Raw genomic sequence first — 26,410 nt, 5'->3', positions numbered from 1 at the left:
GCACAGAGATGGAAAAAGAGTATGTTACAGAGTATATGTTTTGAAATGTTTTTATTTTAGAGCAAAATAACATTTCTTTTAGTAACAGCTTGTATAATAACGTATAATAACATAATATATACTTTATATGCACTGTAATATTGACGTGAGGAATCACACAGGAATAGCAGGGCCAAAAACAGCACTGTAATTATTCTCAACTTCAGAAAGGACAACTGTGTAAAAATGAAGAGTCTTGTTTAAAAGAAGTTGAAGGAGAATGGTTAAGAGGATTAAATCTTCACAGACAACATAGAGACTCCTGAAGAATGCTACACTGGGAGTATTGCACCAACACATGCCACTTGATGGAAATATTTTGGGGACAGGTAAAAGGAAAACAGAGTAGCTCACTAGTAAAGCAAGGAAAGTAATTAAAAATAAGAAGTTATCAGTTGAAATGAAGCAGGTGTGGGAATGAAAAAAAGTTATAAATCCTGAGAGAATAAACATAAAGCAGTAATTAGACTTGTGTTTGCTTTGTAAATATAGTGGGAAATATTCAAGGTGTTTATTTTGTCCATAAGTAATGTGACTTGTCTCCGACATCAAAACACAAAATGATGGTTCTATTCACTAGTTCTCCTGCCATTCATATCATTCATATTAGGAAGAAAATGAATATAAAGTACTATGGAACAGTGGTATTTCATACTTGTTCTAGTTAGTGTGGATGACAATAGAAAGTGTGGAACAAAAATGGATCTAAATTTTTCTAAACAGTCTTATCTGCACACCAAATCATATGAATCTTTCCCTATTCAGAGATGAGAATGGTATTAGTGCACGGTAAATCAAACTGCCTGATTTTATAACCATACCCTGGAGTCACACAGTGTGTTTATCTGCATCTCATTAGTGGCAAATTTACTCCTTAATGCAGCAGGGCCAAATCTGTCATGCTCACAAATGCTGATCTTCCACATTCACAAAGTTCCCACTTACACGCAATGAGACTCTGTGTAGTAATATCCATAGTTTGCATCAGGATTATACCTTCAGCCTCTCCTTACTTGTGCTCACAGCCTTCCAAGAAGGAAATGTATAAATACAACAAGTCCTTTTCTATAAATGAGCTGTGATTTTTAAGGACTGGATAAATATACATTGACTTTTGTTTACTTCTCAAGTCTACTAACTACGAATTCTGTCCACAGAAGTTCAGTACAGTGAATTCCAAAAAGGTTTTCTGAAGTGCTCTTGAAAACAAATATGTGAGCAATGGGAAATATTTTTATCAATGGCTCTTTCAATTCAGAAACAGAATCACTAGCATGAGAACAAACTGATCATCTAACTTACTTTTTTCCTGAAAAGGATGAAAAGGATTAAGAAGACAGTTCTTTTCACATATTGCTGGGCAGTTTCTCCATGTTATGCTTCTACATTTTTTTTGCACTTCTGGTTTTTCAGTACCAGAATCATTTGTCCTCTGTTTAGTGAGAGAAATATTTTTCAGGCACTTCACTCAACAGTTCAAATGATGAATAAATTGGAGAATAATTAAAATAATAAAAACATTCATCATGAGGGAAGACACCCTGGAACACTGATGAAATAATCTGCAGCCATTTGTTTCCTTCACATTTTCCTTTATTTCATATTTCTTTTCCCTAGCTGTTTCTACAGCTACATGTGTTTTCTCTAGCACTGCCTACTGGATTTTACTCTTGTTATGACTACACACACATCTTATTTTCTGTTGATGGCTCGATACTTCTAATATTATGTATTGGAATGTCATCTTGTGCATTCTGTGCTTCACTGCTGTTATAAAAATGTTAGATTCCTATAAGACTAAAAGCAGCAAATGGATTGTGGGGTGTGGGGGGAGCAGATAAAATTGTGGAGGTTTTATTTTGCTTGCTTAAATACAGTTGTGCCTTTCAGGAGACATTTTTAGGAGCTGCATTTGCTTTGTGTGGTGCTTTTCTGCAGTGACAGCAGGTAGTGGTTTAGTGGCAATTTTAAAACCTAACAGTACTGTACATTACAAACAGTACAATAGGATTTTGGACAGCAAAACCTCTTAAAAATAAAACAAGATGACATTTCTAGTTTCCTCCCTCTGTTGTAGCAACTTGTTCTTCCTTTTACTTGGACAATCATTCCACATCACAAAGCAGAGCCATTAAATCCTCTATTAAATATAAAAAATAACTGAAAAAAACGCATAAATTCTGTGTTATTAGTAATCAAATAATAAGCTTTTTTTCTGAAACAAATGTGCATTTTCACTAGAATCACTAGATCTATTAAATATTTGTGTTATTGCTTTCCAGTTACTCTCTAGTGTATATACTATATATATTATAATCACTCAAAAGGCAAGATTTGTTTTTAATTGTCATTTATTTCTTTTTTACTATTTTTACTATCTTCTCCATACAAACCTCTTTTCTCTAAGCTGCAAGATTCTCAAAACATCAGCAATGCAATCATCTGCCTGTTAGTTTCCTTTATTTTATTATCTGCCATTAAGCAAATAAAAGGTAAGTTGTATAATCTAATTTTGTTAATGGAACTTAATGCAATTCTGCACAATCTAAAAATGAGTAAATAACCCCCAATCCCTCCAACAAACATAAACAGACTGTAATAAGGCTACCGGGAAATATGTTTCAGAAAACCGCCAGAAGTGCAAAGAGTCCATACAGCAAAGCACATGGGTACGCAATAAGGAGCTGCTGTCCTTCCATGGCCAAGGCAGAGGTAAAAATTTTGGAGGCTGACAAACTGCACCATCCAATAACAAACAGAGCTAACAAAGTTCCCAGGATCCCACTACAAGAAAAACAAAAGAAATAAAAAAGCGCATTTGTTAGCACATGTAGCATCAAATCATGAGCTCATGTCTAGCAACTCATTACTGATAAGATAACAGGTGCTGCAAGAACCAAGAGACCAAGGTAATTCCTTCAGCAGTGTCATCAGCAGTACTGCCAGAAAGAGAAATTGGTTTCCAGTATCTTCGTGGGCTCCAATAGATGCAGCAGCTGAAGACTCTTTTTTTCTTTTTTTTTTTTTAAGTTAGCAAAGATCTTATTCAGCCAAAATCCATCAAGCAGAAGTCACTAGGATTTATAATGACACTACAATCCTACTCTTCCATCAGGTGATGACCTGGAGGTGATGTGGTTTTGTAACACTTCAAAGGTCTGAAGTGTGTCTCAGACCGAGGAGCAACAATTCAGGATGTACACTCAGCTGGCTATGCACATAGATGTCTCCTAAGAGTGGGCTTTTAAAAGAGTAATGTAAGGGACAGGAGAAGCAATGAGGAAATGTATTTTTGCTCATTTTGACATTCTTCTCCACATTGTGGCTTTCCACTCTGCCCCTCAGTGACAACTAAGTTCTTCCGAAGTTAGTTTTAGCTACTTCTCAGGTGGAGGGTGGCCAGGAGAATGGGTGATTATGAGACTGTGGTCAGAAGCCTGCTGAAATATTCCTGAATATTAGAAATTTGGCTATTAAGCCCTGTAGGAGCAAGACCATGCCAATAAACAATGTTTCATGTATGTTTTATTTGCACACTGTATTTGCAGTCTACTTCTGTAAAATGCATGAGCTCATGTGCACAATGCTGCTGAGGTGCATATCGAGTTGGCTGTGTTACATACACTTGCTGTGTCAGTCTCAAGGACCTCCAGAATGAATGAACATCTGCCACTTGCTAAGTGACTTTGTGGGACTCTGTTCTTCCAAAGCACCAGCTAAACAGAATCAGAATCAGAAACAGAATACACATACCTACTTAGGCTCATTTATCAAAAATAATCTCCACTAATCTTGCGCTGGAGGTAATCCTCCAAAATCTCACTAAACTAAACCACAGTGAATAAAGTTCTCCTTTAATTGCTTTAGTTTACGTATTGCATTTACATAAAGTCATACTTCATTCCTTTCTTTCTGTCTCCAAGCCAATAAGGTACTTGATGTTCTTAGCTCTTGCAGCTTTGGAAAGGAAGGAGAAAACTGATTTTAAGGTGACTCAGCACCTTGTTGCAACATCAAGGCACTATAAATAAAACAATAAAGACCATGTAGTTTATTATTCTCAGTTGAAGTGTCCTGCTAAGCCTATGCAGAGGCATTCAGGGAATTACACTGTGATTACACTGTGAATTAAGCCTCTTCTCCAAGTAGAGACACAAAGATGCTCAGTTAACCAGCTAGCCAGAAACTCAGAGCTGGTATGGATTGCTTCTTGATCCATCCATATGGTTGCAGAGATTAGAAATCTACAGGAACTTGCTGCCTGATGATAATTTGCAGCTACTGTAATGATTCTTTAGGGGCCAATTACAAGGCAGTACAATTTAGAGCTCTGCATTGCACTGAGGATCCAGTGGCCTCTAATGGTTTGTTCCAGAACAGGCAGAGAGCAAGATGGAAGGTGACATAAAATCGTGTTGGAGCCAAGGGATAAGTCTGTGCACTTGTACATTCAGTCCTTGATCTTACAGCACACTAAATGCTGATATAACAGGCTAGCTTTAGCAAACAGCATGTTTCATGTGTTGATGAGGTTCACATCGTCCTGCATGGGAGAGGGACAAGGAACAGGTATCCTGCTCACAGTAGCTTAGAGGGTTTATGGAGGAGTACAAAGACAGAGCTGGGTGAGCAAGCATGAGCAGTGCCTCTCCATTCCTCTCTATCACATCTTGTAGATAGAGTCATCAAATGAGTCCTGTACATCAGATGGGTCAAAGAAATCTTTTCTCCCATCTTAAATTCATTTCCTTCACTATTTAGTCAAGGAAATGCTGTGCTCAGCCTGTTCATAGAGGTGATAGTGAAGAATTATTTTTTATTTCTAGGAAAAAAAATGCTGATATTTCTCCCAGAAAGATCGCTTAATCAGCTTGGCCTCAGCCATGACATCAGCGTAGATGGGTACAAGTGAAGCTTAGAGAGAATCTGGTTCCACACAAGTCTGAATAAGAGAACTGGTCCTCTCTATGGTGCCATTCAGCACTCAAAGGTTTCACATTTTGCGTCATTCCCAATTAACACTGAAATAGGTGATTGTGAATATCACAAACTGAATTAATATTTATCTTTCATTTTATATTTGTACAATCTTATGTATATTTTCTGTGAAAACAGATTGAAGTTACTAAATTCTTTACAATTTGAAATGGTTGAAATAACTTTCACAGAGATTAGGAAAAAAAAAAGCATGAATGTACTGCTGTTTTTCCTTTGCAATTTTAAATAATTTTAAAAATTAAAAATAATGAGTCATACTGGATTTAAATTTGCTATTTAATTTTAGTAGAAGTTAATAATAGATCTTTGTGCAATAGATAACTTCTTATTGAGTCAAGGAGTTTCATATAGCGAATGAGAAAGCACTGCAGAATCTTAGAGACAGCCACTTGACATTATGAATTCGTTTCAGAAATAATAGTTTACTTTTATAAAGCCTCTCTCACTAGACTATAGATTTTCAAAGGATGTGCTTTCTCTAAACTTTACAAGCATTTTACAAGGCTATGGTGCGTGCTTGGTGACTCCTTGTATAGTCAACAGCATCCCATGCAGTTATAACAACTGGCTTGGAGTTAGCCCCATCTGTCCTCTGATTACATGTTCGCACCTTTTATTTGGGTGGATTATTAAACAGGTTAATCAAGTATTATGCTAAAATCTTGACAATACTATATCATTTCCTTATAAAATAATTTCATACGTAAAATTGCTGCTTTGTCAAATAAAAGAAACAAGTATTTTTATTGCTCATCACCTGTCAAGTCCCATGTCTTGCTGGTTGGAGAGTTCAGAAAGTATTCAAAAAGACCAAGGAGGGGAGCTATTGTTAGCAATGTGTTCACTATGGATAAAAAGTACTGCCCAAAGCCTTCAGGCAAGACCTGGAATGTTTTTGTGCTTTTCTTTATGTCAACATAGAGGTAAACACAGTCCATACCGCAAAAGGCTCAGGGAATGAGGAGGAAGGAGGGGCTTGCATGAAAATTTCTTAATTCTTATGTATATTAATGAACACTCCTACACTCCTCCACACACTCACAGAGATATATACAATGCTGCATATTAGTTTTTTCAAAGCGATTATACCATAACTATTCCTTGGAGAATAGGACTTAGCTATATCTTAATGCTCCACTTCATTAAAGGTTGGTGATTACTTCATTCTGTCACACAGAAGTCAGTCTACAGAAAGAAAGGAAATACAAGGATGGGAGCCTGGTATTATGAAAAAAAAAAGAAAAAAAGAAGAGAATCAGCTATGTAAAACCAAAGTCTATGAGTCTCTTTTAGAATTGATTCCTTAGTTTGGATACTGTTGGTTCTTGGAAAACGAAAAGTACATTTGGGACTGCTGCAAAAATCAAAGCTACTCTTTGTCCCCATGGGAAACAATGGACTTGTATTAAAGTGATTTTATATCACCCTTCTCAAGCACAGATCTTCCTCTTGCATTTTGCCCATTTTCACCTACACAGAATGGTGTCTTTCTTCACAATTTTGGAAGATAAAATTCACTACGTAACCATTTACAAAACACTTTCATAACACTTCTGACACTTCAGATGATTCTTGCTGCCAAGCACTGGTACTTACTGTAGTGAGAAGATGGCTGCAGAAGAGGACAGGATCACCATGGGCAGCAGGCAGTAGCCCAAAACACTTGCAACACAGCCATGTGAGACTCCTGGGATGCTCATCAGGTTCAGCAGGGCATGCATAGCAAGGCACCCAGTGACACTCACTCCATACACATAGCCAAAGTGAACTTTTCCTGCCTGGAAAAAACATACAAAAAATAGCTTTGGAAGGGAACAAATGATTGCAAAGTGGATGGAAGAAATTACGCACTACCTTAGGTCTACTTTTTTTATTTACAGGCACTTTCTCCTCACTTTGTCTTCATTAGTTCAATTGTAAAACACAGCTGCTACTTTTGGGTGATTTTTGCATCAAAACATTCCAAGGTAAAATTGTGAGAATGTGCTTGTTGCTAATTTAAAGTTATCCCGCTGATTCTCAGGCTTATTCTCATTGGGCTCGGAAGTAACACAGCAGTTGGTCAGAGAAGCTTGGGAAGATCTAACTGGTAACAAGCTGAGAACAAATTATAGACATGGAAAGCACTTTTTAGTGTCAGGAAAATGTTTCCAATCTTTACAAATTCAAAGACAGTGGAAATTGAAAACCTTAATGATTTCAGTACATAGTTCAGTGGAAAAGTGTCCCAAGTAAAACAACAGCCTCACTTAAAACACTTTTATTATAGATTTAAGTAGATCTGCAAAACAAAACAAAACAAAACAAAACAAAAACAAACAAACAACAAACCAACCAAAAAGCTAGTAAGCTTTTGCTGAAACTATGCTATTTTTCTAGATGAATGTGACCATTCTTCCCCTTGACTATCATGAGAAAGACACATCTCTGTGGTTAGATCAATACAGCACGTTCATTTTAAGATAAACTGTAGTAGCAACAGTCATCTCATGTTCTTTTGTTCTCCACTGAAAGAAAAATCCCCCAGATGGCTGTTGATTTTTGTTATTGTTGTTTTATTTTTATTTTTTGTTTTGTTTTCCTTCTTCCAGGTTTTGTTTCTCTGTGTGAATTCAGTGCCTCTGAAAGGCACCAACCTGACAGTCTGGAGTCTGAAGTTCTATAATTTACACACAAAGCTAGTACAACTGTCACCAGTGGCCGTAGCACAACGAATTTCTTCATCTCTTGCCATTATTTTGGAGGATTACCTACAGTCAAGAGTGCATTACTCATTCACAATAGATTGCTAAATCTTTTTCTCTCTCTTCAAGGTTCTAACAAATGAACTACTGAATGTCAGGTACACAGTAGTGTGATTCTGTACATCAGAAATAAACAGTGATCTGGGATGAAGACAGGTTTTTTTGTTTTCTTTTGGAACTTTGCTTCTTAAAGATAACACACATTTATGAAGGGGATAGCTTAAACCCTGGACTCAACCCTCAGCTCAGTACAGTGGAATAAACTTGTCAAAGGAAGTGCCACAATGCATCACCTTTCTAACAGATAAGAATACATATAAACGTACTTAATACTCAGATGCATTTGTGTGTATACTTTTATATGTCACTCATTACATACTGCATAGGATAAATTGCGTAAGAATCAAAGCTTAGAGAGGGTTTCAGTTTTCTATTCATTCTGTAGCTTATGCTTGGATTCTCTTATGGTGCAAAAGATGGAAATATTACTGAAGCCTTTTCTTGGTTTAAAATATTTACAGGTATCTCTTCCACAATGGTTTAGGAGGACTGAGATTTACTGTCCTCAAACTCACATTTTAATGAATCCTAGGGAAAACAACATCTTTGAAGACCTTGTTTCTCTGGTCTCTCATTTGTATGGAGGCTGATCACAGGATGCCAGCAGTATTGAGCTGGTCAGATATAAAGAAATGTAAAAGAGAGAGAATAATCTAGTGGTGGCACAAGTTGAAAGTCCTGAAGTTGCAGGTTGGTGTCAGTTCACCTTATGAAGAAAGAGTACTTACATGAAAGGCAGCCTCAGCTAGTAAGACCTGACTCTCCATCAGCACCATCATCCTGCTTTTCAGCTCATCCTGGCTCATTGCTGACCTCTCCTCTGCTTCCAAGTTAGATACAATCAGGTTACCCATAGTCTTGTATTGACCCAAGTGCTTGCTATGTATGAAAGAGACCTTTGCTAGCGTTTGTATACTACTTGTATAAAACAATCAGGAAAAATTGCTTCACCAAATAGAATTAATGACAGCTAGAGGTAGCGTGGAAGAGCAGTAATAGATGAGTTATTATCAGTCACAATTTCAGTTTCTAAGTTTTGTATTAAGTTTAACATGTGTGGCTGCTTGGGGCAGCATGTACTGTTGATCAATTAAGAAATATTATGTCTCAGAGATGCAACAATGACTGTAAGTTAATATTTTAGGCTATTTGTTTTGGTGTTTTTAAAGGTTTCACACACCACTGTTTGGCAGCTTAATCTAAGATTACCAAATTACTGAGACAGAGATGAAGGGAGCACTAGCCAACTGAAACCTCATTTGGTGCAGTACTTGATTTGTGGTGCAGGGGAATGAGAGAGAGAGAAAATGCAGCTGAACGCATTTGTTCCAATTTGAGCTGTTGCTAACTTATGTAAATATACTGACTCACGCACACGGGAATACTCCCAGTTCACAGCAATGTAAGCAAAACCAGAATCAGACTTGATTAGCCTGGCAGGCTTTGATGAATTGAAAGCACTAAATTTGTCCTGCGGAAGGAACAAGGTTAGAAGAAAGTCAGACCTTGTGTGCTTGTTTGCACCTGCCTGGAATGGGTGCTGCTACCCTCAGTTTCAGGATATGGAGAAGTCCTGTGACAAATGACTAGGTAAAATGCAAAGCGTGCAAACTTTTGCATTGCTGTTTCTTTCTCTGCAATGGAGCTGCCTTCCTTTTCACCAGCATGAGGAAGAGCAAGTCCTGCTGCCAGGCTAGCAAGCCCTTTCTCATTTTCTCTATGATCCAAAAGAAATGCTAACATTTAAAGAACATCTTTGCATATTTTTCATAGTTAAAAAGCTGAAAATAAGTAAAATTTCTAAATTATTTCCTGAAACAAACTTTTAACCAAATTACATTCCTGATGCTATAAGAAGAATTACTGAAGTATAAAAGGATATCATAACTTACATAGCTCAAAAGCAACTCTGGTATTCAAATGTATCCAAAATAAAAACAGGAAGTTTGAATTTTTAAAATGGCCATGCAAATCCCATAAACACTTTCCTGTGAAACTGTGGCACAAAAACTCTGACACATTAGACTGTATCAGAGGAGTTCTTCTTGCCAAAACCTAGAGCACTGAAAGTGGTTGTTTTTCCAATGACAACATGTTTAATATCTTAGAATAGAAATGGTAATTTAAGTACTTTATTTCAATAATACTAGCTTAACATTCATTGTAATATCTCACTGTCCAAGGAGAAAAATCAACAGCACTATTTTTTTTTACACTCTCCTTCCATTTTTCTGTCTATAGTCAATTCAGCACTTTTCCTTTATTCCCCTCATATTTATTTCTTTAGGTGGGAAAGAGCCCATCTTCTGTAGTTTCCCACCTTCTTTTCCCCTGATTCTCTTTCCTCCTGCTGCTTCCACTCTTTTAAAATATTTTTAGTTTTACAGGCACATAAATAATAACACTTGCCTTTTATATTGCAGTTTGCACAAAGTACTGCACTGACATTACAAATTGAGTAAGAACTTTCAAGTCTTCTGATTCAGCACTATTTATCACAGAGGAAAAGGAGAATTAGAGCCCCTTTTTCTCTCCCCTCAGGTGCAGTGCAGCAAACCCTCCCCAGAACAGACCCACCTTGTCCCTGTCTGATAAATGGTTGCTGACAATCAGAGTTGTCCTTCAGCAGCACTAGATAGTCTCTATTGTCAGTGACAAATAGATGAATTTTGGACTAGTGTACAATCTTTCTTTCAGCTTTCCTGCTGTAGGAAACTATTCATAAAGAGGAAAAATTTTAAGCACAGGCTTACATATTTTGTTTAGCAGATGATGTAGAAAGAGAATGTAGATTAAGAAGATGCTAGCAAAATTTATAGAAAGGTATTGTAAATTTTGACAAGGAGGTAAAAAAAGTGCTTCCCTTTTCTTGTTGAAATACTTTTAGTTGCATATAGATACGTATATTTTTCTTTTATATCTCCACACTCCCCAAAATAACAAATGAGAGAGGATAATTAAAAAAAAAAAGAGCAAGAGTGCTTTAAAAACTGGGCTGGTCTGCTCTGCCTTCTTTTTCCCTCCTTTGGAAATTCCCTTTTATGTCCTTACCTAGTTCTTGTCGTGCCTCAAGTGTTAAGAGCCTCCTCAGTCTCTGTATTCTGCAGACCTGCCCTCTGTTCATATTAATCCCTACCTCTAATAATGGTGAGACCTTTTATTTCCACTGGAAGTAACACACCACTTTACTTGTATTACATCTACATTACAATTAAACATTATGTACCTTCAAGCAAGAAGTCTTTTTTACATGTAATCTCAGGAAAATAGCAGAGAATGACTCATTTTATATATATATATTTGTCAGATCTACATCTTCTGCTACTTCATGTACATTAATCACCAAGGCATTAACTTGTCAGAAAAATGATCATTTAAATTCTTAGCATAACCTACCAGCAGCAACGTTGCCCCAAGGGCCAAACAGAAAACCACAGGTCCAGTGAGGTCCGTCTCGTTCATAATGCTGCCATCTGCAGGTTTCATTGGATTTAGAACTGTTAAAGTTTTTTGCCATATGTGCTCAAAATTTATCCCAAGTTCTGCAATGAGAAATTCCAGAACTGCTTACAAGAGAACAACACTTTTACAGTAACCCAGTAGATATCACAGATCCCTAAACAAATTAATCACTTTAATGAAGATAATGTTGTAGGATGACATATTCTGTGGTAGCATCATATTGTACCTCTTCATCCAGTACAGCTGAGAGTCAGCTCTGATTCTAAACTGGAAATATTTTTTTATTAAATCTAATGAGTCAAAAAATGCCTTCAGCATTTTCAAGATAATATTTGTTTTTCCTATATTTAAAACATATATATATATATATATAAACCACACTAACTTAGATGCTGAAAAATATGCTAATTAACATTAACTGCAGAATTCAAGATACTCCGGAAAACTGAAGACACAGATATATGATTTAATTCTGGTAAGTCTGACAAGAGATGTGTCTTAAGCCTTAGCAGCCAGAGGCACTTAAAAATGACATTCTTTCCTTCAAGGCAAGTTAATAATACTTTGTAGAGTGCTTTATAATCTTTTTGCATTTAAAACGTAATTACTGGAAACCCTGGAAACAGAACAAATTTATTTCCCATTAAAATCAATAGGAATTCTGCCACTAACTTCACCGGGGCAAAGATTTCTTTTCTGACTTCTTCAGAAGTACTTCATCTTGAAAGATCAATCATTTTTCCTGAGATGTTCCAGCAAGGAAAAGCTAGATTCAGAACTGGTTGCCAAAATGACTGAGACTGACAATATGTTAGAGCTGTTTGAAAAGCTACATCTTCACCAATCCATCATCTCAAGCTAAGACAAAACATTACATAAATAAGGTTGTTCTGTATTAAAATGTTTGACCTTGGTCAATTTATTTGACACAGTCATGAACGTCTCTGCAGCTCTGGAGATCACAAGTAGTTGTATTTCAACATCCTTTTCATGGGGTGAGCTGCCCATGGGATTACATGCCTGAAGGACTGAGAGTTGGAGGTCTATAAGTTATCATGTCATTCAGAATGATCTTGCTGGTTTAAAGTAGTGCAAAAACAGGCTGCATACTTTCCTTTTATATAATTGTGGAGTAGTCACAGTTTTATTTATTTATTAATTTATAATGTAGGTAGTACTGGTGTTTTGCTAACTGAATGTTCATCTACAGGTCAGCCACTAGAATTAAGACAGTTCAATCATCATGAAGAATTATGTTGTTCATGCAATTAAATGATCAACAAATTGAAGCTGAATGCAGCTTTAAAAATTTCCTTTACACTGAAACAATCTAGTTAGCATCTTCAAACTGTAAAATTTACTACAGATAAGCAAATAAGATTACTATCAATATTTATTAATTAAAGATATTCCAGTATGCATGCAGTATAAACATGGAGCAGAAAAATGTTTGGAAATATGAATGTAAAACTTATTGTTATGCTGTCATCTAGTGGTAGTAAAGCATATGCCATATGTGACATAATGAATTAAACCCTTGCGGACCTCAAATAAGAAAATTCAGGCTTGAGGACAGGAGCAGTTGGACAAAGTTGTATACACAAAGGCAAGTTCAACAGCCAGGCTGTTGTAGATACTCTGGTGGCTGACACTAGTTAGGAAACAGAAGCATACAAACATGCATTGTCCTTGGTTTTATTTTTACCTTCTAGCAAAGGAGGTTCCTCATCAAAACCATCAGTGTAGCTAAGGTGAGAGAGAGTGTTGGAACTGTATAGAACTGTTGGCTGTAAAATCTGACCTGTGTAACTCTGAGATGGCAACAGCATTTCTGAGGGGACAAAAGCACCAGCCAGAGGTCTGTGTCCTGTCTGGCTCCTGGGACAAGAAGCAAATTGCAGTGAAACAGATGATGGCAATGAGCAATTCAACGGTTCCCTAGAACTGCTCCACCCATCTGCCATGGTTTACATTTTCAGCTATTTTCAACAGTAGTGCAGATCCCAATCCTTTATAACGATAGGCTTAATTATAAGTAAATCGGCCTTGGGGGAGGTATAGATCTCAAAGCTCTTTCCTGCTCTATTTTGTATGATTTCCCAATTATTATTATATATAGTTTTATTTCTGTATGACCAGAAGGCATAGAGAGAGCTGGGCCTAATCTATCATCCTTTGATATACATCTTTCTGTTTCAATCAAAATTATTTTTTATTCCCTGATATTTTCCAGAAGGGAGGTGCAGACTCTGTGGAGCACTGCCATTGTGGGTAGGGCTAAATGAACATATTTGTAGGGCAGGTCAGGCCTGGTCTTTGCCTTTTCATCTTCCTGTGCAAGTCCTAGGACCAGCCAGATCCATCAGCTGCTGATCAGGGAGGCTACAACAACATCCAGCCTCTTGCAACATGGTTGTTTAGAAATCTCCTTAACTTAGAACTTCTTATCCTCAGTGTCTTTCTTCCAGGGGCACAAGTCACCATTTGATTTAAAAAAAAAATACATTAAAAAAGGAATAAAAGTATTCTCTTCATCTTTCTACTGCTACAACTTCTACTTCACCCTTAAAACTCCAGCTGCATTGTTCACAGAATCCTTTTGTTTCAACTTTTCTTTGCCATTAATTTCACCTAAGTTTTGAAATATCTCTCTTCTTTTTCTTTTGGTAGCATACTTACTTTCTATTTCCACTCAGGTTTTCACTAGAGTCACAAGTGCTGTAATCTTCCTGATCATCTATGTTGTAATTGGACTGGTAAAAGTCACAGTGAAACTGCTCGAAATGTGCCATTCTGATGAGAAAAAAAATAAAAATAAATTGTGTATATTGATAAAATCATCTTTTGTACAAGCAAATATCTAAGCTGCCCTAAGCCACGCATTCAAAAGAATCTTTGGAACTGATACAAAGAAGGAACTGACAAAAATAAAAATCTTCAGTTTCCATATTACTGTATATTAATTTATACATGGCATTAGAATGGAGGAAGAAACTTTCTCCAATTACTAATATGTAACTTCCTGTCAGGACAAGGGGCAGAAAGCACAAACTGGAACATAGGAAGTTCCATCCACACCTGAGAAAGAATTTCTTTACTGTGAGGGTGCAGTCGAACATGCTGCCCCAAGAGTCTCCTGTGGAGATATAGAAAAACATCCAGGTAGGTTTTAGCACTAAGTTGGACTGGATGATCTCCAGAGGCCCCTTCCAACCCCTTCAGTTCTGTGTGAAAGAAGATAAATAAACTATTATTCTAAGGAGTTCCTTTCCTTATTTTAAAAGAAATATACAAATAAAAGAGCATACAGAAGGTTAAAAATGGACTCATTCACATTAGCATTACTATTCTGGTGATCTTTATTTTTACTTTACATTTAACTTTTAGATTTTTAACTTAATGTTCATCTTTAGTCCCTCTCATTGGACATTTATATTCACAATTAGGATCCCCCTGAGCTCTCCTCCAGCCTGAAGCTCTGAGCGGGACCTTTGCCTGGACATAAACACCAGACCACATATAAAACACACAGACATATCTACGTGTTTTGCCAATTGATTAGCATTCGAGGTTAAACTCTACTCAACAACCTGACTTTTAACTATAACAATTTCTGATTTACTTACATTTTCATGTAAGATACTAGACTAAACTAATATTTTCCCCTTTTCTTTACTTTTGCCCTTTTTTCCAACATCTCAAATATCATTGGCAAAACACTCTTCACTTTTACTACGTCTCTATTTTTATCAGACACATGCTGCTTACAGTAAAGATCTTTGCAGAAATGTTTATAAGGTAAAAGTTATAGAGATTAGTGTTTCAACAGGGACCTTGAATGCATATTAAAATTTCTAAATTGCATGGCAATTAGTCACACTGAATCTGTGAGGACCAAATTTCTTCATTTATCCAATATATCCAATTATTAATATTGTTTTCTGTACTGCTGAAAAAATCATGCAGGATTTCCAGATTTAGGAAATAAAATAACATGTTGTAAATATGTTTAATACAGATTTTACATGGATTATATTTTAAAAGACTACAGACTCCAACCCAATAGTTCAATTCCTGTGAGTCTTTAATGTTCTTTGCTATTACTACAAGGAACTAAATAATTAACTAAACAGGTACATAGTTTGTCTGTGTAGTAGAATTAAGAAAAGATAAGCTTTTTTTTCTTTTTTGTTAAAGAAAAATTAGGAGCTAAGATTACTTACTTTTTAAATTATTCGATGAAAACACCAGTCTGTTGAATTTACACGTTGGAAAACACCTAAAATATCCTCTTGCATTAACCGGGATGAGCCTGGTGCTATTTATAAGATTCTAAATTTGATCACTGAACAGATGCATGTGAAGGAAAAAAAAACAACACAGCATGTCAATATCATGCACATATGCAAAAGAACTAACGACAATAAGCACAGAGCATAAAAATCTTCAAGGAAAGCAGAAAAATAAGCAGAATTATATAAATTTCAGTCAACGATGTAGACTGTATCCGACACATTCTTTCTTATGTAGGTATGGAAAAAGATGCTTGTGGAGCCCTCAAGAGCTGAGCTTTCAAATATTAAACATTTATAACAATATGTAATAGTATTCATTATAAAAAATAATGTCTCCTAGCAGGCATTCCTAGAGGGTGTACTATGGGTCATGCACAGCCTTAAAGGTGCTCCTTGTGGCTGGTGGGGGAACCTTTTGGTTGTAACTAATTTGGAGAGAATGTGGTGCTTCCTAGGACCACAACAGCAGGCGGGAATAACGAAGGCATTTAAGATACAGCTCCATCACATGGCCAACAGCACATCCAGGCTTATATGCTGCCCCACTGCTACTCTAGGTGCTCCCATCCATCTTCAAGGCTGCCAGAAGGTCTCTCTAGGTACAGCATCCACCACACCATGGTCACAGCAAGAAATGAAGATAAAAGGCAATGAACTTTTAATTGTCACCTTTGAGAACCTTCACTGTGTGTGCAGACATCAGATTCTGGTTAACTTTTCCATTCATCACTCAGCATAATATCCATTTCAGTGCCTGACCCACTATGGAACCTTAGGAGCTTTTCTTTTACAGTCCTAACTGGTAGGAAACTTGAAGAACAGAGTGAATTTTGAAATAGTACCTAAACCTCAAAGACAACTTTCTATTTACACAAACTTTAGTAATACGCACTCAGCAAGTCATAACAGGAACTGCTTTTTTCACTTATTTATTGGATAGTTTCCCAAAGATACTTGAACTGGTTTATTTAAGAAATGAGACATTAAATGAGATATATTAGCAGGTCATTAATCTGTGCTTCAGGTGCATATTAAATTCTGTGTGGTTGAAGGCCAAATGACTTCCATTTCATCAGAATAATCATGCCTTGTTGGTGTATGAGCTATAGATCTCTTAAACAATTATAATATAGATACACTTTCAAATAAGAAAAAATTATATCAAATATATTATATTAAAAATATGTATGTCCCCAGAAGAGCCCAGAACTGAAGAATGATGAGAAACAGAAAATACAGCATGTATTTCTACTACTTGGGGGTACAGTATTTGTTACAGCCATTGTAATAACTCTCTCACACCGTTTTTTGTTGTTTTTTTTTTTTAATTTTTTTTTTTAATTTTTTGCCTCCAATTTCCATACTGCTACATCCAACCAGGTGAATTCTCAGTTTCATTTCTTAGCAAACTGCTAATCTCTGTATTGTTCAATCATCTCTGTTTAGAGATAAGTACTTAATCTTGTTCATACCAACTCAGGGTGGGGATTGAAATGGGATTAATATCTATCCTTGAGGAAGGTAATTAAAATTAATATATTTACTTTAAATAGGAGAATTCTAGTTTGCTAGGTAATGCCTGATTATTTTAATTACAAAAATGATATGGCTACTTTGCTACTTTCAAAAGACTAGAGAGAAAAAGTTATACAAATAAAAATATGCATACACACACGTACATAATGGCTGTCAGATAATGACTTGGAATAATTATGAGACAAGGCAATTTAAGGAAGAACTGAAATAGAAAAAACTGCAATGATTGATAGAGGGAAATGGTTAAAGAATATTTCATAGTTTCTTAACAAATCCCAGTCACAAAAAAAAGGCATATGATTTTTTTTAAAAAAACTATATTTTGAGAAATTAAAATAAACTTGAAATGTGTATATTTTCTATCCATACATAAAATAAAAATATAATATGCCTTAAATATATTTCAACTATGAATTTATTCTACGTGAATATCCCTGTGTATATAAACATAAAAGTACATCTAAAATACAAGTATGGAAACTGATATTAGAAATGATGATGCAGATTAAAAAAAAACATAAGAAGGCTAAGTATTTGATAGAAAAGTGATCACTACAAATAAAGACTATCCAGGTTTATTAGAAATGGACAGAATCATACTTCTACTGTCACTCTCCTATCAAAAGAAATAATCAATAAAATAAAAAAAAAAGACATAATAAATTTGAAACACCAAACAATGATTAAATATATTCCATGTAAAAAGTATGTAAATCATATGTTTTGAGATGCATATCTCACAATTCTGTACCTAAGTACAGTACCTGAGTTTCATAGAATCATAGAATGGCTTGGGTTGGAAGGGACCTCAAGTATCATGAAGCTCCAATCCCACTGCTGCAGGCAGGGCCACCAACCTCCATATCTAATATTAGACCAGGCTGCCCAGTGCCCCATCCAACCTGGCCTTGAGCACTTCCAGGGATGGAGCATCCACAGCCTCTCTGGGCAGCCTCTTCCAGCACCTCACCTCTCTCTCCCTGATATCCAACCTTAATATTCCCTCCCTCATCTTAAAACTGTTTCCCCTTGTCCTGCTATTATATTCCCTTTCAAAGAGTTTACTTCCCTCCTGATTAATGAGGTCACCCTGCTCCAGGCTGAACAAGCCCAACTCCCTCAGCCTGTCCTCATAGGAGAAGTGCTCCAGCTCTCTAATCATCCTTGTGGCTCTCCTCTGGACCCTCTCGAACTTCCTGTCTTTCTTGTACTGGGGGCCCCAGACCTGGACAGAGTACTCCAGATGGGGCCTCACGAGGGTGGAGCAGAGAGGGAGAGGGAAATTCAAATTTCAAAACTGGTCAAGAATTTTCAATACCGCAAAGTTACAAAATAATGGGAAAGTTGAAAAGATCAGAAGTAAATACGCCATTTTGTAAAAGGCTAATGAGACACCCCGTGTAATTATTTGCCCATCAACATAAGATTAATCCCAACAAATTATGGGCTCAGATAATAAATAACTGAATTGATGTATCCAATCAACAACTCGCAATTTCAAACTAATTTATGTTTTAACAAGATTAGTATTTGGGAAAGGTAACCACTGATGACCTGTATTTATACCAGGCATTTTATTTGATTTTGCTTCAATAAATATAGAACCATTGCTGCTTAATGGGACAGCCACTATACTGATTAAATAATTGCAATCTGATCAATTTCAAATGTAATTGAAAGAAGGGGAGATGTCTTTCTAATGGAGTCTTACAGGACGTAAGCTTTGTTAACCTAATGTAACAGACACCTTGAAGCAAAATATACAAACTGGAGATGGTTGTAAGGTGATTTGATCATAATCTGTTAGGATATAACAGAAAGTAAATAATTAAGAGACACTTGAAGCTATTAGTCAAAAGTAAAATGAAACTCAAAGTAAAAGAGCTATTAAACTTCCACAGTGACACTAGTAGTCAACCACAAGAGCAGTTTACCAAAGCTGCATGTGTTCAGGTTCACAACAGGTGGCTAAAGCAAATACTAAATATTGATATTTGATACAAAATGAGTTCACAGTCAATATTTATTGATATAATAAATAAGTAGACAAAGCTAAGGAATGCTTGAGCAGAGGTCCCTTCCAACCCCTACAATTCTGTGATTCCCTTAGGTATTAGGTGCCACTGATCTGCTAAAATGGGGAAAGGTTGACATATGTCAAGATGAAAGCTGCTCTGTCTCAAAGCTTTATAACAGAATGTGAGTGTAACCACACTTACTTTGACTGTTAATAATTTAGTGAAAAATTTGTTTGGATGAGGTCTAACCATCAAAAAATAAAAATGAGAATAGAAGCTGACAAGTATTAAAAAAGTTGAATATGGTACGTGAAAAATGTGAATGATGAAAAATCTACAAGAAACTCATTGTTTTTTTCTAAACTGCTGGGGTTTCTCTTACCTACAAAAAAAAAAGCAGGAAACAGTGAAACAGTGGAATGTTTCCGTTTTCAAAGATGGCATTTTTGTTTTCAGTTTTTATGACACCATGCTGCAATTTAAATACTTTTAAAATTTGAAAAAAATATATGTTTTTAAATATATGTATATAGCACAGGATTAAATGGCATAGAATAGAAAAGGCTTCAGCATTCTGGCTGTAGAATCAGATACACAACCCCATATTTATTACTTACATTTAGCTAATGAGTATGGCAAATCAATTATAATAATTACTCAATTATTCTATAGTTTTTCCAAATGTAAAAATTAATCACATTAAGGCATAATTCAGTGAGCCTTAAGCTTAATTACTTACATTTACGGGCCCTATTAACAATTATATAAGTGGGACGTTATTAAAATATGTTATTAAAGAAGAGAGGAAAAAATAATTGCAAAGAAACATACCATTTAATAATTCTACAAAATAATTCTTAACCAAATTAATTATTTAACATATCTATTAAATGAATTTTATACAAAGAGGGCTCACACACCTACATTTTAATACCCTTATAATAGGTCTTCAGAGGAAGCATAAATGGCAAAAAAAATGCTGAATTAAAATCTGAAGTATTTGCCTTTTCTATTCTGAATATTTTGTTAGATTTGGATAAACAAGTGAGAAGTTATATGATCCTGCATGACTGGTTTTATGTGTCAGTACTCAAAACAGTCAAAACCATAGTTCCAGTGTTAGAAATTATTAGGAAAGGAGAAGACAATAAAACAGAGAACATCATTACACCACTATATAAGTCTGTGATTCACTGACAACTTGAATAGAGTTCAGGTCTCATCCTCCTTTCTTTCTCATGCTGAGAGAAAGATATAAATGGTATAATTGGAATGACGTACACATGAAGTACAACCAGATCAGAAAGAAATCCTTGGTGTGGAAAAAGCAACATTTGGTGGAGGGGATATGACACAGTGGTAAACAAAATTATGCACGGCATGGACTGATGGGTAGGGATGGTCTGTTAACTGTGATAGAATCTGTTCTGCATTAACCTCTTTCAACTTCTGACTCATAACATTTATTATCCCTTCTCAGTTTCCACTACAAGTCAATGTACTGGAAGCAGCAATAAGAATATTAAATTCAGTTAAATGTTCTGCTCAGATTAATGTCTCCCAAAAACTGAAAGGAACTGTTCTTGATATTTCCAGAGCATCCCAATCTGAAACATTTGTTTCCTGTATAACATTTCTGTCCTAGGACTGCTTGTTCCATCCAAAACAAGTCTCCTTGTTTCTTCACCTTTCATACAAAATACCTTGAAGAGATCAGTTTCTGTTCTTTGGAGAAACTGCCTGGCCAAGAATATGCCAAAACACATTGCAAACCTGCTTATATCAATGGTGTTTTTTACAAGAGAAAAGGTTTTTTGAGGGAAAATTTATTTTCATGGTATGGGAACTAGCAGAGCCAGATTGACAATAGATTTATATCTTGTGGCTGAATACTTTTAGTATCTAATATCCATCTGCAGAAACCTCAGCTGAGAATTTTTCTGTGATTAGAACACAACAGCTTGTTTTCAAGTTGATTCTTTGGTGCCTAAAAAGCTTGAGATTTGTTTTATTGTTTTGCAAACAAGATTTTTTGCCTCCTAATTAGTAACCTATCTCATGAAATTTATACAAACTTGATTTGCACTAAGAGCCATGTCTCTCTACTAAGCATATTGAAAGCTAGCCAACAGTTATGAAAGTTATTGTGGAGAATGCCAGAACAGGTAGATAACTAGTACAGTACAGTAGTTGTTTAATCAATGGATATACAGATGGTACAGATACATATCCAGGAGCTTGGCTAATATAATTTATATTGGAGAAATAAGAGAAAGTCACTCATCCTGTCCTGGGCTCACAAGATGAACTCCTGATGGAGCAGATCTCCAGAGAGATCCTTCCCCACTGGCAGTCAGCTCTTAAATGGGTCTAGGAGAGGTGGAGCCAGGCTCCACCCCTTCCTGCAGCACAGGTGAATTGCCTTCACCTGTGCTCCCGTGGCTGACTCATTGCTCGCCTCAGGTGATCAATCAAAGTTCAGGCCGTGATTCAGCAGCCTCATACAAGTAGTCAAGACTTATGTTATAGAAAAGCCAATAATATTGTAATTGTTTTTATGCAAATTTCGGGTTTTTTTCCCCACATACTCTTTATTGTGTCACAGTCAAGTGCACTTTCTTTTAAATATTCTCATGGAAAGACCAAAACAAAGAGGTATGCTAAGTACAATATATACTTACACTCTGGGACAGTATAATTTGAAATAAAAATAAATTACAATTAAAGAGGAGGGGGAAAAAGCTTATTTCTGAAGACATATATGAAATGCAGGTATCTAATGTTTTTGACTTGCCCTTGCATTAAATGAATAGAGCATATATTTTCAGATATACTAAAACAATAGTTAACACATAAAAAATAATTTCATTGTGTTTTTGTTTTTTATATATATATATTTTTTTTTTAGGGCCTCTGCTCAATAGATCATGAAGTGTTTTATGCATGAAGTAAGCACTGTTGCTATTTTATCATTTAAAAGGGAGTTTAGCTGATCTTTTAATACTTACTCAGCTAACAGTATCATTGGGAACTGAATTTGAAGCTTCTGATACCAAAGATAGCATTTTTCTACTGTTCATAGATATGTTGGTTTTGTGGCAGTTTTTCTCTGACACCATGGACAAGTATAAAAATAAAATATGATATTATTTAACGAACACCAGATACTTTTCATAGAGCTCTTAGTGTGATAGCAAAACTGTAACATTGCATGCTACATAATCATAATGATTTTTCCAAAAATGTACAGTGATCAAGAGAAGTGGTAACATTTCAGTAGAAAGTTTCTTCTGTGTGGAGGTCACAAAACTCCTAAGGACAAACCATAATTATTTCTTTAGAATAAGCACATACAGGCTCTGTAAGCTCTAAAGGTTTCAGAAGAGCATCTACAGCATTTTGTGTCCATAATCTATGGATCACAAGTTGCCTAAAGGGAATATTAACTTCAGAAAGTGAGTTTTGTCTTTTGGAAAACATGCAGATGTGTTAAAGGACTTCTCCAACAAAATTTCAGTTTCCTTTCTGTACTTAAGTAATCAAATACAGAGGAGTGTAGCCAGGCTCAGTCATAATATAAGCAGGAAAAAAATGGCGTTGATGATTTGTAAAACAGACAATGGACCTCTGGAGATGTATGCTGCTTTGTTCACATTATTGTATGTGTATAGGCACTGCAAAAGATGGAAATATCAAGCTAAGAGAAAAGGATATGACTCTCTTGACTGTCATTACTTTACTCCACAGGAGAGAAGGAAACGGAAGAGGAAATCAATCCAAATCTTTGAAATAAACCTAAATCACCAGAAAATGCCTTTTCTAATGATTAATCCGGTCCTCCTAATGAATTTCTCTTTAGCTGAGTATGTTTTGACCTTGCCAAAAGTCTGAGAGACACCACATACTATCTGCAGTGTCTAATGGAGAGTGACACAGAGCGCATACCTGTGTGCAGAAAAATCTGCCATCACTCATGAGGCTTTCCTGGACCTTGCACAATTTGGAAAGGAAGAGTATATACAAGATGTACTTCTTCAGAAGCAAATTCTATACACTGACACAATGCTGGATGCCAAAATGTAGCAAAACAGATCTGTGAGTTTAGCATTCGTTCAGGCTAAGGTCATCCAGGGTACATGCTTGTTGTGACATAGTGTGCACTCAGCCATAATCCAAGCAGCAGATTAGTGCTGTAGCCTGTGTTGTAATTAAAGATCTTATATAAAGACCTCATTGCTTATAAAATTGTAAAATCTTAAGTGTTTGAGCTTACATGCTCTATTACTTATATTTTCAAGGCAAAGAAAATCGAGTGCAAAAATTCTCACTATTTTCTGAGAATTACTTTAGGAAAAATAAAATATGGATTATGAAAAAAAAATTTTCTTTGATTTTATCATTTGATATTTGATGAAATAAGTATGAAAATATATTAGAAAAAAAAATAATTTAAATCATATTTCTACAGAGAAACTTACTCCCAAAAAAAAATCTTCAGATTTTTCAGTACCTGAACTTTTAGCCAGCATTTGTTTAGCACAGCTTCCTTGTGTTGTTACTCTTTACATCACTGTAACCACTATAAGAGATGGATAAAGAAAGAAGATAAATTTAATGGTGTAGACCTGAAAGCAAAAGTTCAAGAGGTGTGACACCAAGGAATTTTTTCTTATCAACATAGAAAAGATGCACAGCAAAATAGAAATACAACTACAGATATACAAATACCAGGGCCTATATTCTAATGGAAGGAAGTACATTTGGAAGTGATTATTAAAATGATCACAGTTCATCATTAACTGTGTTTTAGCATTAAACAAAACAGAGAGGAAAAAAATATATAATAGTTTTGCTAGGATAACTAGGACAGAAAAAAATGTAGAAGTTTCATGTCAAGGTTTACTAGAATGCTTGCTACATATCAGTTTATTCCTTCTAAATCTCCTGCTGAAAAGTAAAAAAGAAAAGCCTGTCTTGAATAACATTATTAAGTAGCTCTTACTTATTGCAACAGACTGAAGAAATAACCAGAAATATATCATGTCCATTTCAAACAGGGACATTTGTTTATCTGGCTGGACAAATCATAAGATATAGATATTGCAAGCTCATGGGAAACACAGTCTAAAAAATATAAGCATAATAGTACAGAAGACATGCATCCTTCTGTTTTTAAAAATAACAGATACAAAACACTCATTCACTAGTTACCAGGTTTTAAAAATCAAATACTCAAAGCTGTTCTTTTGGAATACTTTTAATATTAATGTCTAATGTGAGCAATCCTTCCTCTTCTGCTCAAAAACTTTTTTTTTACTTGTGATTGGATTTTAGGCAATAACCATCAAAAAGATTTTAATTGTCCCTTCTCCACAGCTGGATGAATCAAGCTTTCTAACATAGACGAGTTAATGAGAAAGAAAAGCAATTAAAATAGAGATTAATGACCTTGGCCTGATCTATGTCTGGAGGAAATTGAATAGAATTAGCAAGGGACATGGATTTTGTTCCTCCAGATATGGTTCATATGCCCTGCTGAATTACTGCTGTCATCCTCAGGACTGTGCCATATAAAGGGACTTCGTGTTTAAACAGTGAACTGCTAAATTGTCTTTTCTGCCTCAGGAAAATAGGACCTTAAGCAGAGATGATGATGCACTAGAGTTAGAAAGGAATGGCATAAAAAATGATTAAAAGCATGGAGCCTAAAAAGGATAGGCATCTTCATGCTGCAGAGAAGGAAGAGAGGGACAAGGTACAGGTCAAATGGAAAGCACTGCCCAAGCTTGATGCTCCCAGTACGAGGGTACTGCTGCTGAAGAAAACATATTGGACTGGGCAAACCATTCATCACAACCAATGAGGTTTATCTCACTCTGCTCAACCACTGTGGTGAATTACCTTAAATAATATATCTTAATAATGGAAAGATAGGCATGAATTAAGCCTATCAAGTTGTTTAAGGTCTTGCTCTATCAGACATATGTAGAAATTAAAGTGAGACTATATTTTTGTGGATAATTAAGTAAGCTATATTAACCCATATATATATACTCTTTAATTTTATTGACATTAAGTAATGCTAGTGTGTCCATCAGTCTCAAACACCCTGCTGTATTTACAAAATATGCAATGGCTTAAGATTTGACCAATACTTTTTTGAGAGAAAGTTAGGAGCTGCTGCTTCACTACAGCACTGAAATGCCCAACAGTTGTGAGGATGGCTGAGATAACAAGAAGGAACTACATGAACTCATATGTTCTGCATGCACTGGTCAAGTTATCATGGCTAACCAGCTTTTCCTTTTCTAGAAGAATTTAAACTCATTCTTTTAACAGTTTAGCAAAGTAAATTTCTTTTGTTCCTACCCTTTTGCAGCTGAGCACCCAAACTGAACATCACCTTTGAGAAAACACTACTTTGTTTCTAGGCCTATCATGGGGAAGTAGTGAGTCTTTAAGAAATCCATACTGAAGGAAGAAAATTGACTGCACTATCACATTCCTACAGTATTCCCAGTTAATTGTGGGAATCAACAATTGTGACTCCAGCTCTTTTTATAACAAGTCAGTGCTAAAGAAGACTTAACCTCAGGTTGCAATTGGGCAGGAGGTAGAATGTATCCTTCTAGAAGATGGAAGACCTCGGGATGGGGAAAAATGGGAATATGACAATGTGACACCAGAAACCACACTGTAAGTGGCATGCATAGCATTTATTCCCAAAGTGCAGCTGAGCAATCTGTGAAATGAGGACAGAGAACAGACTTGTGCCTTTGAAGGAAGACTAATGAACTAGCTGCTGCAGCAGACAGCAACTGACTTATTTACAGCAACGCCAAAAGAAATACCAATTGCCCTGGGGAGCTTAGCAACAGAGGAGATGCAAAGACTTCAACTGCAAATTGGGCTGAAAGGCCAATGCCTCAGAGAAATTGAAAAGACACCAAAAGCTCAATAGGCTATAGTAGCTCAGAAATTGCGTTTTGAAAATGAAGATGGACCAGCAGTCCTTGACAGGATGGCTGTTGATATTAGCTCCCCATCTGTCTTCAGATGTAAGCTTGGGAATTGCTGTTTTTGATAATGTAGCTGCAGCTTCCTATGAGAATCTGGGATTCTGAACAACCCTGCTAAAGTTGAAAGAGAGATACATCTTTTGATTTTCTTTTTTCCTGCATTCTTCAGGCTAAACTTCCTCTGTGGTTTGACATAATTTTCACAATTAATCTATCCCATATGGTTTTTTCTTTTTTTT

At 35.8% G+C, this 26,410-nt stretch overlaps 1 protein-coding gene across 2 annotated transcripts; it reads right to left on the bottom strand.

Annotated features, from left to right (window-relative positions):
- Positions 1–115: 115 nt before the first annotated feature.
- YIPF7 (Yip1 domain family member 7) lies at positions 116–15,635 on the bottom strand. 2 transcript variants are annotated; one of them, XM_010710228.3, is made up of 6 exons: positions 15,527–15,635; positions 13,983–14,096; positions 13,009–13,181; positions 11,238–11,314; positions 6,634–6,815; positions 116–2,823 (listed from the first exon to the last, which is right to left on the bottom strand). In XM_010710228.3, exons 2-6 carry the CDS (start codon positions 14,093–14,095, stop codon positions 2,661–2,663), a joined length of 708 nt encoding a protein of 235 aa, XP_010708530.1. In that variant the 5' UTR covers position 14,096; positions 15,527–15,635; the 3' UTR covers positions 116–2,660. The 2 variants fall into 2 exon arrangements, with proteins under 2 accessions (XP_010708530.1, XP_010708529.1); XM_010710227.3 differs by having other exon boundaries at positions 119–2,823; positions 11,238–11,383; positions 15,527–15,634.
- Positions 15,636–26,410: the final 10,775 nt, after the last annotated feature.

Source organism: Meleagris gallopavo, chromosome 4 (genome assembly GCF_000146605.3).
Source record: "Meleagris gallopavo isolate NT-WF06-2002-E0010 breed Aviagen turkey brand Nicholas breeding stock chromosome 4, Turkey_5.1, whole genome shotgun sequence".
In the NCBI taxonomy this organism is placed as follows: domain Eukaryota; kingdom Metazoa; phylum Chordata; class Aves; order Galliformes; family Phasianidae; genus Meleagris; species Meleagris gallopavo.
The sequence above is the reverse complement of the archived record's forward strand: the minus strand, read 5'-3'. Positions and strand labels throughout refer to the sequence as shown.